We start from the raw sequence: 12,964 nt of genomic DNA, 5'->3' as shown, positions 1-12,964 counted from the left end.
GAAAAAAATTGGTCCACATGAAAAATCTTAAAAAAAAAAAAAAAAAAAAAGGGCCCAAGCTTTGTGCACGTCATGTAGCAGACACTCAGATGGTGGCTCTCATTGTTCTCCTTGAGTCCCTAAGGTTAGGCCTGTGATACTGGGGAAAACGGGATAGTGGAAATCAGGATTCTATACAACAAATTAGAACATACTCGGCTCAAGTCCGTTCCATATTTGCGATGAAGCTCATCAAGGCTAAGTTTATGGTCATCCTAAGGGAAAACAGAAGGAAAAGAATTAAACACTGTACCATTAAAAAAAAAAAAAAAAAAAAAGATTTAAAAAAGCATCAGTATCACCACTCCTCACTATCATTAGGCTCAGAAGACAAGTTTTTCTTCAGTGCACAAGTTAGTATACTTTCACCATTGCCCAATGGCTTGGCAACCACACAGCTACCTACTGAATGGTCTTCACTGGAGAATGGCCCAAGCTGTGTGACGGGAGCCCGACTGCCTGCCACCTATCGTCAGAGAAACCCGACAGTCTTAGAGACCTAACTAGACCTCATCTACCTTCTCTGATGACCAGGCAGACTATAGACAGGTTGCATCTGTGGACGCCTCCGCAGCCTGCAGAGGTTGGAAGTTCCCCGTGTTCAGTAGGATGCAGAAACACAAAAGCAATGGCCCACGATAATATCAACCACAGTTCCTCTGTGGACCTTTGGTTATGCCAGAGTGTTGAGTAACTTGTCCAACCCTCTAACGGCTTTTATAATGAAATTTTTCCATAGCAACCTCTACAATTCAGTAAAATCTGTACGACTGCTATAATCTCTTTACTTCGAAAACGAAGCAAGTCTCTGACTGAAGGATGACTGGGGGGAGGGGTACCATACACTCAGAAGATGTAAGATACAATTAATTTTTAAGACGAACAAAGAGCAACCTTCCTCCTAGTACTTACCATAGAAACTTCTTTCTTCAGCTCGTCCATATCCCTCTCTTTCTTGGCCTTCTTTTTGTCGCCATGCTCTGAAACAGCTGCGGGTTCATATTTATCACGTCCAACCTATAGAGGAATGTGGGAAATGTGCGGTTGTGAATTCGGAACAGCATTTCGAAACTCAAGATTGTGGAGAAAGGATCTTCAGCAGTTTTAGGAGAGCCATCATTGTGAACAGTCACTGGGCTAATATCCATGGAAATATATGTTCTAATGCTGCATACTCAACAGCAGTCTAGGATTAATACTGCCATCATTAGCTCAGGTCAGGCCATCTGCACCCTAGGGCATTAAGACCAATGGGAAAGTCCTGTCAGGCCTCAGAATGGCCCTGCCCGTTGCTTCCATTTGGGGTAAATGGGGGGAGAGGGTTGTGTTGTCAACATTTCCATGCCATGGCCCTCCATCTTCCCCACTGAAAGAATGAAACTATCTTCACATCACTAACTTAAGAGTACAGTATAGTACTTAAGCACTTGGATTCTGAATCAGACAGGTTCATACCCTGGGCTCCACCACTTAATAGCTGTGTGTCCTTGGGCAAGTCACTAATTCTGAAATTCTTCAGTTCTCTTCCCTAGAATGGAGATAATGGCACCTACCTCCTTAGAGTTTTGAGAGGATTAAATGATATATACACCTAAATGTGAATGACTTTTATTATGATGTTTAAATTCTTATCTTTGCAAAGAAGTCATTATGTATCAACTTTAAATACCTTTAGGGTTTGCCTTAAGAGCACGGACCTTTTCATCTTATTAAAAAAACTCAGCCCAAGGATCCTTCAACTTCTTCAAGTGAAAGACAAAGAAGAGAGTCCCCACCCCAATCTGCAGCCTGAGAATAAAGCCCCCAAATGAAAGTCCCTGGAAATGTTTTGACATAAGCAGGATGTAGGAAAAGCATGTGCATTATCACACATATTGCAGGATCCACCTACGCCTCTTGAAAACTGGAACAATTTTTAGAGAAAACGTTGATTCCACAGTTTAAATTTAGATTGTTCCACTCCCCCACCTCCTGTTGAAAATGCCTGAGCCCAGCTACACAAAGCCTGAACTTGGTGCTCCTAAGGGTAGTGGTCCCTGGAGAGAAGACGCCCCTCACTCCAGAGGCCCCCAGCCCACACACTGCCACTATCACCTAAGAAGGGCAAAGAAAGGCAATTATATTAGCAATTTTCTTACAGTGGAGGCTATGTGGTGCTATTTGTATTCATTTGTGGCTCTCCCTTAATCATTTCTGATTTTCAGGAGTACCTCACCAGCTACTAAAGCAACAAGTAGAAACACTGTCTAGATTAAAATTGTACTGTGCTGGGCTTCCCTGGTGGCGCAGTGGTTGAGAATCTGCCTGCCAATGCAGGGGACACGGGTTCGAGCCCTGGTCTGGGAAGATCCCACATGCCTGCGGAGCAACTAGGCCCGTGAGCCACAATTACTGAGCCCGCGCGTCTGGAGCCTGTGCTCCGCAACAAGAGAGGCCGAGACAGTGAGAGGCCCGCGCACCGCGATGAAGAGTGGCCCCCGCTTGCCCCCGCTTGCCGCAACTGGAGAAAGCCCTCGCACAGAAACGAAGACCCAACACAACCATAAATAAATAAATAAATAAATGAAATTAAAAAAAAAAAATTCTACTGTGCTGAATATAAAATAAATTTTAAAAATCAAAGCATATAGGTGTCTTTCAGTCATAGCTGATATGGTTGCAAATAAATACCATATTCACTTGAATTTGAAAATACCCTCTTAAGACTCTAAAGCGATCCTGGCCCCAGGTTAGTTAGTGTTGCCAAAACATAGAGACATGTACAGTATTCGCATTGCTCAACTTGTGTGGTCACATTTTACAGTGTTCCCTGCCCATTAACTTTTTCAGTGTTCTTTAGTTTCTGTATCTTATCTGCTACGAATGAAGCAAGTCTAAAGATAGTCAACATTCTCCACATTCTCTCCACTATGGAGCAACCACGTTGGTGAGAGCCTCTCTGGGAGAGCCCTGGGGCCAGACTTAAAATCATCACACACACTGGAAGCAAACAGACAAACAAAACAAAGGACGGGGCTCCCACCAGAGAGGAACTAAAGTGGGACTTCCTTCATATATTTAATAAGGAAGCACAACGCTGAAAACTCATGTTAAAGACATTGACTAGGGATCTCTAAAAGACTCACATGGAGCGTTTGTATTGATTTTTTTAAATCCAGTTCACAAATTCTCGTTAAGCAAGTTGAGTATCATTAAAACATATTTAATTTCAATATATGGAAATCAGAGTCAAAAGCCCTCTGCCTCACCATCTGTAGGCTTTGATTATTCTCCGACTTTCAATATTTTCCACTCCAAAAGAGGGGGAGAGAATTATTGGAGCAGGCTAGACCTTGGACATGTTCCAGAGTTTTATCCCCATTTACAAAACAGATCTCCTGCCTGAAGCTTCTCAGTTATCAATGGTTAAGGTAGCTGGAAATCAAGATTCCCTAATAACCCTCCCCATTCTTCATCCCTTCACGGCATAAAAGGGGTGGTGGTTTAAAACAGGACATCTGTGAAAGAGACAGGGGAAGTGCTAACAAGTGATATTTCTTCTCCTTCAAGATTTTAATTGTTTCACTAGGCAATGTCCAGAAGACCAGGCAGCTTATGCAATTCAGTGCTTCCCTACAAGTCAAACAATAGTACTAGCTTATCTTGATGGGAACCAAATATTACTCAAGTCCCTACCAATCTCAATTACTAGTTTCAAAGCAGAAAAAAAAAACTGTGTGTGTGTGTTTGGGGTGGGGTGCGGTGGTACAGGGTAGGACAGGGAACAACCTAAAATTGGGCAGACAGCATTTTCTTTATTTCTTTTAAAAGCATTAGGGAAAAACAAAGGTCATGAAAAGGGAAATGATAACATGGTCTCCCGAACCTACTGTGATGACCTGCCCACTCCTCTGGGCACTGGGCACACAATTCCCACTGTTCCCATTAGGAAATGCAGGTCAGTTCTCCTTCCTCCACGGAAGACGGGCAGTGACCAGACTCCCTGCGACAGCACCCTTGGGCACCGCTGTGCCGTCTCTGAGGAAGGGTACGATGGAGGCTCAAGGCCACTGTCATACCACCCCCCCAAAAGGGCCACTTGTGAACATTTGTTTTTCCCATTCTAATTTAGGAAGTGGGAGGTCACAACAAGGGCAGGGGCTTGCCCAGTGTGACACAGCCTAAAATAAAGAGTGTCATTACTTCGCCCTGTGCTTCCTGGGGATTTCATCCTCTCAACGGTTCACTATGAGTTTTGCCACCAGTTGGTCTGGGTAGAGGGAAAGGGTGCTCAGGAGACGGGGTGAGAAAATTCTTGACAGGAGGAACCAAGGTTGAAACCTGGAGCAAGGTGCACTTGTTTATTATTTATTTTTTTAAGTTGTTTCAAACTAGTTTATTTAGGGGTTCCATTGTCACTCCTCAATGGATTTTATGCATTTCTCAGATGCTTCTTCACTCATGAGTTCATCTAGTTCTGAAGGGTTACTGAGTGTCATCTTGATCAGCCAACCATCTTCATAACAAGATCTGTTGACAAGCCCTGGATTTTCTGCAAAAGCTTCATTCATTTCAGTGACTTCTCCTGATAGAGGAGAATAAGAGTTCACTAGCAGCTTTTTCACTTTCCAAAGCACTGAACTCCTCATTTGTTCAATTCTGTCCCAACTTCAGGGAGACTACAGTCAGTAAACATCTCCCAAAGCTTCCTGTGCAAAATTGCTGATTCCCACTATTCTAACGCTATTTTCTGTTGTCATCCATTCACGTTTGTCTGTGAATTTACGCACAGAGTGGGCCTGGTGTGCAGCGTCGGGAAGGCGCCCACCCTCAGCCCCCAGGGTTGAGGCTCCAACGTTCACTTTTTTAAAAACATAGACCAAACCCTTACAATGAGCAAGGCCTGCTAGGGCTGGAGATGCTCCTTCCTCTTCTTCAGCAGTTAACAACTTAAAGGGGGTGGAGTGGGAAGCGGATGTGACAGGTGCAGAGAAACATCCCAAAACTTTTTACAAAGGCACACAAAGAAGGTGCAATGAGTTTAGGAGACAAGCTTCCAGCCTAGAGGTGAGTCACTTGACGTCTGCATAAGCTGAAGCTGCCCCGAGGCCTTCGGACCCATCTCAACTGGCCCCCATCAGGCCTTAGAGGCTTTCTCAACTGTGCAGTGTGATGTCTGGCCACGGTTCCCACCACACATCAGCACAATGCCCTGTGGCCAGCCGGGAGGTCAGAGGTCTTCAGACTTCAGAAACTGCTGCTGATAACGTCTGGAGGGTACTTGGAAGCAGCGATGTCCACACCCTTTGGGCAAGACTATGGATGGTACTTTTAAGTCAGTCCCAAGTCATTCTAGCTCTGCCATGTGCCAGCTAGACGACCCTGAACAGTCAGCCTCCGTTTCCTCGTTGCCTAAAATGGGAATAACACTTGGTGTTAACTACTAAAGACTCTAGAGAGGCATTCTGATAGTCAGATGAATCAAGGGGCTGCCATCAAATCCAAAAACAAAACAGCTAAAAACAGCACTGTTTCCAAAACTGACAAAGCTTTGGACTATCAAGAGGGGCCAGAAGGAGGGTAAAAGTAACTGCCCCCAATGCAGCGCATTTCAAAGCTGGCCAAGAGGGCTGTCAAAAGGATACCTCTGAACCGAATTTGGCAAATTCCACCTTAGCAGGAAGCTGGAGGGATGGTCTCCGATCCTCACTGGTTGCCTAGAGGCACTGCCTAGTCTGGGCTACATCTTTCCTTTATGTAAAAAGGGGGGCGCGGGTAGGCTTTCCAGTCTCCCTGGGATGATATATTATTAATCATTATCAAATACAAATGTGTATGTGAAGGTACTCTGCAAAGCACTACACAAAGGTTATTATAACTTGGTTTTAATGAACACGTAAATCACTGCCACTCGTCACTTACTATGAAAAGTCCTTATGAATTAAAAAAAAAAACAACAACACACCTCGTTTGGGGCATTTTTTATTTCATCGTCAATTGAAACTTATAAAGATATAAGACATGACCAATCCCAGTTCATCACACCTCCGATGGCTCCTAAATGATTAAGTAGTTTAGTTCATGTACAAGGGATTTTCCAGCCAGGGAGCTGAGGCTGGAGACGGCTGGGGCTGAAAGAGGACGGCACTGCCGTGACACTGCAGGGCTCTGCAGCCCAGAGCAGCGTTTAGGGCAGAGAAGGAAGAGGACGTGACCCGAGGGACAGACACCTGGCCTTCACAGTCCTTCTCTCACTCACCTAAACCTGCCGACAGCTGGGGAATATCAAGTAGCCAGGCCAAAGCAGTGGGTCTCTTTGTGAGCCCAGCTCAGTCCCTCCAAACTTGGGCTGCAGCCCATCAGCCAGCAGGGGGCAAAGAAAACAGCTCCAGCTCTAGCCAGCGGGTTCCCTCAGCCCAAAATGAACAAGGCTTAACCTTCCTCCCCAATCTGCCTGCATGTGAAATTTCAACGGGCCTGCCAGCCCACCCTACCTGCAATAGTCAGTATACATCCGTGACCATTCAAAACAATTCTAAAACATCTAAATAATCACTATACTTTAGATGTATGACCTCTTGAAAAATGTGCTTTTTCAGTTATCTAAAATAAAAAAACTTGTCTTTTCAATGGGGTTTTCTACCTCTACATTAGGTACCTGGTTTATGAAGAGTTAAAATGTTCTGCCTGTTTCCCCCCACTTGCTGCCCTCCTCATGCCTTTTTTCATTTTGTCAGACCACTCTTTAGCTAGTGCTACTCAAAAGAAGTTGTTGGTTTGAGAGACCCTGGCTTAATAACCAGCACAAGCATTAAAAGGGGACTGAATCAATTTCCAGTAAGTCCAGATCACTCCTCAATTGGTACCTTGAAGCCCAGGGTGGGAAGTAAAACAGCTGCAGGGCTGAAGAGGACAAAGGCAGTGACAGGCCCTAGAGGAATGCCACCTGAGTTGAAACCAATAAAACCAATATGGCACCATGGAAGCATCATGTGGAGGATAAAGGAAAAACACAAGAAGGTAACACCCCAAAGTGCGTGAGGCCCTGCCCTCACCATGATGACAAACTGGAAAGATAAACCAAGCACCAAGTCCCAATGACCCACAAAACCTTAACACACTGATTATCAGGCCCCCAAACAATACAGGTCCCAAAGACAAAAACACAAGCCATCAAGGATCAACTTTTCAGATCACCAACCAAAAACATCTAACAGCTGTTACTGAACAGGGTTTGAATAAAACCAGGTACAGAGATAATTAATGTTCAGATATAATCCATTGTAAAGTCACAAAGGAACTAAGGTATGGGGTCCACTGGCCAAAATTCCCTTGGCTCAGGATCCAAATGAAACCAGAGAGAAAAACTGCAGCGTGGGTTGGGGGGATAGAGTGGGGTGCTTCTATTCTCACTGACAGAATCTGCTATGTGAAACATTAGTCAAATAAATGTGAAGAACTGCTTGTGGATTCCTGACGACAGATTTAAGCACAACTAAGGAGGTGACTCATATGCAAAGAACAGTCTCTCTATGACTACAGCCAAAGAATACACTTCCTCTCACACACATTCGATTCATAGCAACGTGAGAAAGTTCAGACCTGACTTGGTTATGGCTCCTTTTCCAAAAATATATAAACGAAGGAGAGTTTTAAAAAAAATAGTGGATTTTAAAATTCTCTGTCCTTCACATTATCACTTACTGGACACGTAATTTCAGCGGAATCCAGAATTGGACAGCTCTGGCAGGGGTGGGGAAACATTCTGCCCAGTGTTTTGCTGGCCAAAAGCAGCAACTCTGATTACCGTGAGCCCATCTGATCTGACACTCGTGTTTCTTCTTCTGGCCTGCTGGCTGGCAGAGCGCCCTGGGCGACTAGAGGAAGGCACCACAGCACAAATGTTCACCCTCCTGCCCCTCACAGAGGGCTGAAAAGCCCATTTTATTTCACAAGACTTTGACCAAGACTCTAAAAACGTAAAGCCTTTTACTTGGAAAGTGAAAGTAAATGAGAACTCAAAGATGCCGTTCAACAGCATCCCAGCAGTGTCCAATGACACTTCCACTCAGCTTCCCTTTGGAGGGTAATTCATAGTATTCAATATTTCCCATTCTTTTCAATCTTCAGTATTTTTTTTTCAGGTGAAAGAAAAACCGTTCTCTAGTTTTGAAAAGACTTAAGACTGATGAACAGCAAAAACCCATAGTTTATAAAGATTAGATCTCTCAACGCCAAATGCTTTAAAACCCCAACAACAGCTGCCACTCACACTTGCCCTGTACCCTCTCTAAACGGAACACAGGTGACTTTCACGTGGGTGGGTATTCTACCTAAGGGCCAGATGAGAAACTGACACTTCAGGGCTTTAAAAAACTTTCTGTTTTAAATAAAGAAACTAATTTTACTTACTTTTCCATACAAAATCCTTCGAAAACTATTTTCCTTAAAGCCTCTTTCATTCTTAAGTTTGGATATACTATGTGAAAAAACATAGCCTGGACTTCGCTGGTGGCAGTGGTTAAGAATCCGTCTGGAGACACGGGTTCAAGCCCTGGTCCGGGAAGATCCCACATGCCACGGAGCAATTAAGCCCGTGCACCACAACAACTGAGCCTGTGCTCTATAGAGCCCGCGAGCCACAACTACTGAGCCTGTGTGCCACAACTACTGAAGCCCGCATGCCTACAGCCCGTGCTCCACAGCAAGAGAAGCCACCACAATGAGAAGCCCGCGCACCGGCACGAAGAGTAGCCCCCGCTCGCCAGAGCTAGAGAAAGACCGCGCGCAGCAACGAAGACCCAATGCAGCCAAAAAAAAAAAAAAATGGAACATAGCCTGACTGAACAGAAAGTCACTTATCTGTTCATTTGTTGCTAAAATAATCAGAAAACAATGCTTTAGAAGGGTTCTGGGATGGAGAATGGATGGGTACCCAGTCTATTGGGCTTTATAATGTTGAATTCACTTTTTAAGTGCAATTTAGGAATAACACTTCCAGGGGTCTGCATATTTTAAGTTTTATTCCTCACCTGAATAAACATTTCACTGGATTTTTAAAAATTCCTCGCCCTCTTTTGGGGACGGGGGTTGTCAGGCTTAGCCTTCTCTCAATCTTCTCATACTTATGATGCAGACCTCCCCCTTTCCTACCCTCCCACCCAAAGGTGAGTCACCAGAGTGTTACAAACTTACTGGAAGAGAAAACTACAAATTAACAAACAGTAAGTTACCCAAAGAGAATACACCCTCAGAGCAGGGTACAGAAAGGCGAGGGGGGTGGGGGGGTGTTCGTCACTCATACACTGAACACTCGATGGGGGCAAACGGTGTGATGCATCCCCTACCTTCTTCTCTGTCCCTAGGGCTAGTCACCAGTTCCTCCCGTAACCACTCCACTTGCTCGGGCCAGGCCTGGGCAACCTTCCACTCCGAGGACGCTGCCGTGCGATGTTTTCAGTCTAAAGTACTAGCTTTATAGCAGCCAGAGGGAATTTAGTCACACTTTCGAGCTGAGCTCCCAAAGGGCAGCTGATAGTGCTACCATACAACCAGGATTTCTGCTGACATCTGTATCCCTTGTGCAACCTTCACCTGCACCTTTTTCCAGGCTCCTCTTTAAATCACTACCCATAAGCTATGGTTTCTTTTCTAGGTAACTAAGTTAATGTTCAAACAATGGAGAACTGCAATGAAAGACCGGGTGACATCCCCCCTCCCCTCATCTTTTGTAAACTTGAGAAAAGAGAAAGTTTCTTGCGTACCTTTGGTGAGCTAAAGGATTGTGGGTGGTAGGCCTAGCTGTGGATTTAAGCCAAGTGACTGGCAAAAACAACCAGTATGAAAAAAAGGACAAAATCCTATTTCATCCAGGAATGATTCAGCAGGAGCTGTTCTTCCATTTCTTTACCAAAAGCTTAGAAGATCGATTTTTAAGGAGAAATAAAATCACCTGAAATATCGTCAAAACCTGGGCTCCCAACAGTAATGGGAAGGGGAGGGGAAGAAATTAACAATGACCTTAAAAATTAGCTGCCAGCACTGGCTTCCTGGTTAACCAATTATCAGCAGGGCTTTAGTCACCACTCCACCCACATTTTAATCCCCATGTGGAAAAATCCCAACATTTGAGCATAAAATATCCTTCTGAACATTTGGACTATCACGGTAAGTCACTGGGGACAAAGGGGTAACTTTATCCCAGGGGAATCACCCCACCCACCACCCCCCCTTGTTTAATTTATCAGAGTACCCAAAATACTAACTACAACCCAGCAGATAAGCAGCATATCAGCCTGTGTTAACCAGTTACAATTCAATTTTGTGTTTGCCAGCTACTAGGCATTTTATTAAAAATCCATAAGGCATCTAGGCTGAACCTCCACGACCCAGGTATATTGCTTTACCACCACTGCGCATGTGTGTGGTTACGAAAGGGACATATAGATCTATGGACATAACTTAGTTATTCAAACATCTCTCTGGTCCATTAATCCAGCCTCACAAACACCCCAGTTTCATCGGAAAAATAACTTGAGAGTTCTGCGTATCAGGCAATGTTAAGGAGTGAGTGAGTATTCAGGCTGGGAGACCACAGGCTGTTCACGAATCAGGGACGTCTGGTGTGTCACTAACCAACCATTTGACCTTGAGCAAATCACTTCACCTTCCTAGGCCCCGGGTACATATCTACGATCTCTGCAGCCCCCCCCCAGTCAGTAATGTGAGGCTCAAGAAATAAACTTTTTTTGAGGGGAAAGAGACAAAGAAATGAGCTTTAAAGAGCTTGTTTACTGGAATGACTTAGGGTTTGATGGTGTGGTACAAGCACAGGCCACTACCCCAGTTTTCATCCTGGAAGTACAGAGGCTGGCACTCAGCTCTTTTCAGCTACTTGACCTGAGCCAGCCCTCCACATTTTGTGCTTTTATAAGATGCAAGTTGTGCATTCCCACTTCTCCTTACTTTCTCGACCAGGTCCAAGCCTTTCAATGACCTCCTTCAAAATCCATTTAGAGTCCCCAAAGAATGCACCGTCCCTCTTCGCCCATCACTCACTCCACACCGAGGAGCCCTCAGAACCTTCAAAGACCTACTAACCGCCAAGGCACTGTGCAAGCCCTGGACACAATGGAGCGGATTCTCTCCTACCAGTATTCTCATGACCTGGTCATTTTATCCCATCAACTGATACTTCTGATTGTTCTTTGGTATAAACTTTTCTCGACTGGACTTTGGCCCCGTTGGGGTCTGGCACCCAGTCTCTTGCCGTGGCTACGGGTTAGCACAGCTCCAAGTTACAGAAATGCAGGAACCAGCCGTCGTTCTGGTATCACCACAGCGCTCGCCTCTCCTGCCCAGGGGACCCCCTCGTTCCTTCGGGAACCCCTCTTCCGCAGGTCGGCACTCCTACCGCGTACTGCCCCGGCTTCCCGTCCTTTTTCGTGTTTATAATACCCGGAGACCCTGGTGGATCAGCCTGTGCTCCTTCCTGGCTCATCCCTCCAAAAAATCTACACACACTCTCCCCACCATTAAGATAACCATTCCAGTTGCTCCAGCTGCCCCGGGCGCATCCCATGTTTATGGAAAGGGGCCCATTAAAGCTCTCAAAAGTATACCTTAAAGGCCATCCTAGGGCAAAGACACACCCTTTCTGGCACCAGCCTGCCCGACCGGCTCCACAGTAAGGGGAAGCCAGTTTTTTCCTCTAGCGGAGGGCGGCCGCCTCTGCGGGCAACTGGCTAAGCCCGGCGCCTCCAGAAGCAGCCTGGGACCCTAAGGCCGCCCCCGCGTCGCAAGCCCCCCAGCGCCGGGCCGGAGCCGCGGCGGGAACGGCAGCCCGGGAAGGGGCCGAGCAGAGCGCCCCAGGGGAAGGGGAGGAGCACGCCTTTCCTCTGGGCAAGAAGGGCGGAGAAAAAAAGGAAGGCAAGAGACGCGAGGTGAGGGCGGGCGGAGGGAGGGAGGGAAGGATCGGGTTGGGGATGCCGCCGGCGGCCCGCTCCTTGCCGGGGCCGCCCAGCAGCCGTCCTCCCTCCTCCTCCTGGGCCCGCGGCTCCCGAGCGCCGCCTCCAGGAGCCCCGGACCCCGGGCGCGCTCGGACTCGAGGGCCCGCAGCCCCTCTCCAGGGTCTGCGCGCTGCCCGGCGCTGCCGCCCTCCGTCCCCCGGGCGCTCCCTTCCCCCGCCCGCCCCTCATTACTGCGCTTCCTCCATTTCCAAAGTGCGTCGTCTTTTAAGCCTCGCCGCTCTGCCAACCCATTCCGCGCCCCGCCGCTTCCTCCTCCTCCGCCTCCCTCTGGCTGTGGTCGCCCTCCTGACTTCCTCTTCTTCCTCCTCCTCCCCTCCAGGGCTCCCCGTGCCCCTCCCCTGGCTCCCCGGACACTCACCCCCTTCCCCATACTGGCGGTGGTCTGTGCCCCGCGCCGGGTCCTGTTGCTTGAGAATCAGAGAGAAAAGAAGAGAGCGGCTCCCGGCCGAGAAAGCGCGACCGGGGGAGCGGAGAGAAGGGAGCTAGGGCTGCCGCGGGGCGGGAAGGAGGGAAGACGGCCGGCGGCTCGGGCCGATGCCTTTTCTGCCGCCGCTGCCGGGGCTGCTACCGCTGCTGCTGCCACGTGTCCGCCTCCTCCCGCCGCTGCTCTGAGCCCCAGACCCCGCCGCAGCTCAAGCCCGCGCCTCCTCCTCACTTCCTAAAATATGCAACCTGCGTGCTAGCCCCGCCCACGCCGCGGCACGTCACCGTTACCGGAGCAACCTGACACCGGCCGCGGGCCTGGCTCCGCCCCCGCCCCAAGCCCCACCCCCAGGCCGGGGCCGCGCCGGCTGCGGCAGGTCGCGGCTCCCGGCAGGAGGGCGCCGGGCCCTGGGGCGCGCGTGCCCACGTCCCGGGAGGCCGCGGCCGCGCCACTCCCGGGCGCGCCGGCTGGCTGGGCAGCGGGGACTCGGCGG

At 47.9% G+C, this 12,964-nt stretch overlaps 1 protein-coding gene across 1 annotated transcript in view; it reads right to left on the bottom strand.

The window, feature by feature from the left end:
• The window catches only part of ATP1A1 (ATPase Na+/K+ transporting subunit alpha 1), a 32,651-nt gene extending 19,946 nt beyond the window's left edge, over nucleotides 1-12,705 (bottom strand). Inside the window, exons 1-3 of the mRNA XM_068540577.1 lie at nucleotides 12,406-12,705; nucleotides 952-1,056; nucleotides 195-254 (exon numbers count right to left, since the gene is read on the bottom strand). Of these exons, the coding sequence (XP_068396678.1) occupies nucleotides 195-254; nucleotides 952-1,056; nucleotides 12,406-12,417 (177 nt within the window). The 5' untranslated portion in view covers nucleotides 12,418-12,705. The remainder of the gene's footprint in view (nucleotides 1-194; nucleotides 255-951; nucleotides 1,057-12,405) is intronic.
• Nucleotides 12,706-12,964: the final 259 nt, after the last annotated feature.

The sequence above is a fragment of the Eschrichtius robustus genome, chromosome 3 (genome assembly GCF_028021215.1).
Source record: "Eschrichtius robustus isolate mEscRob2 chromosome 3, mEscRob2.pri, whole genome shotgun sequence".
Taxonomy (NCBI): domain Eukaryota; kingdom Metazoa; phylum Chordata; class Mammalia; order Artiodactyla; family Eschrichtiidae; genus Eschrichtius; species Eschrichtius robustus.
Note: the sequence above shows the minus strand (reverse complement) of the source record. Positions and strands in the feature narration are given on the sequence as shown.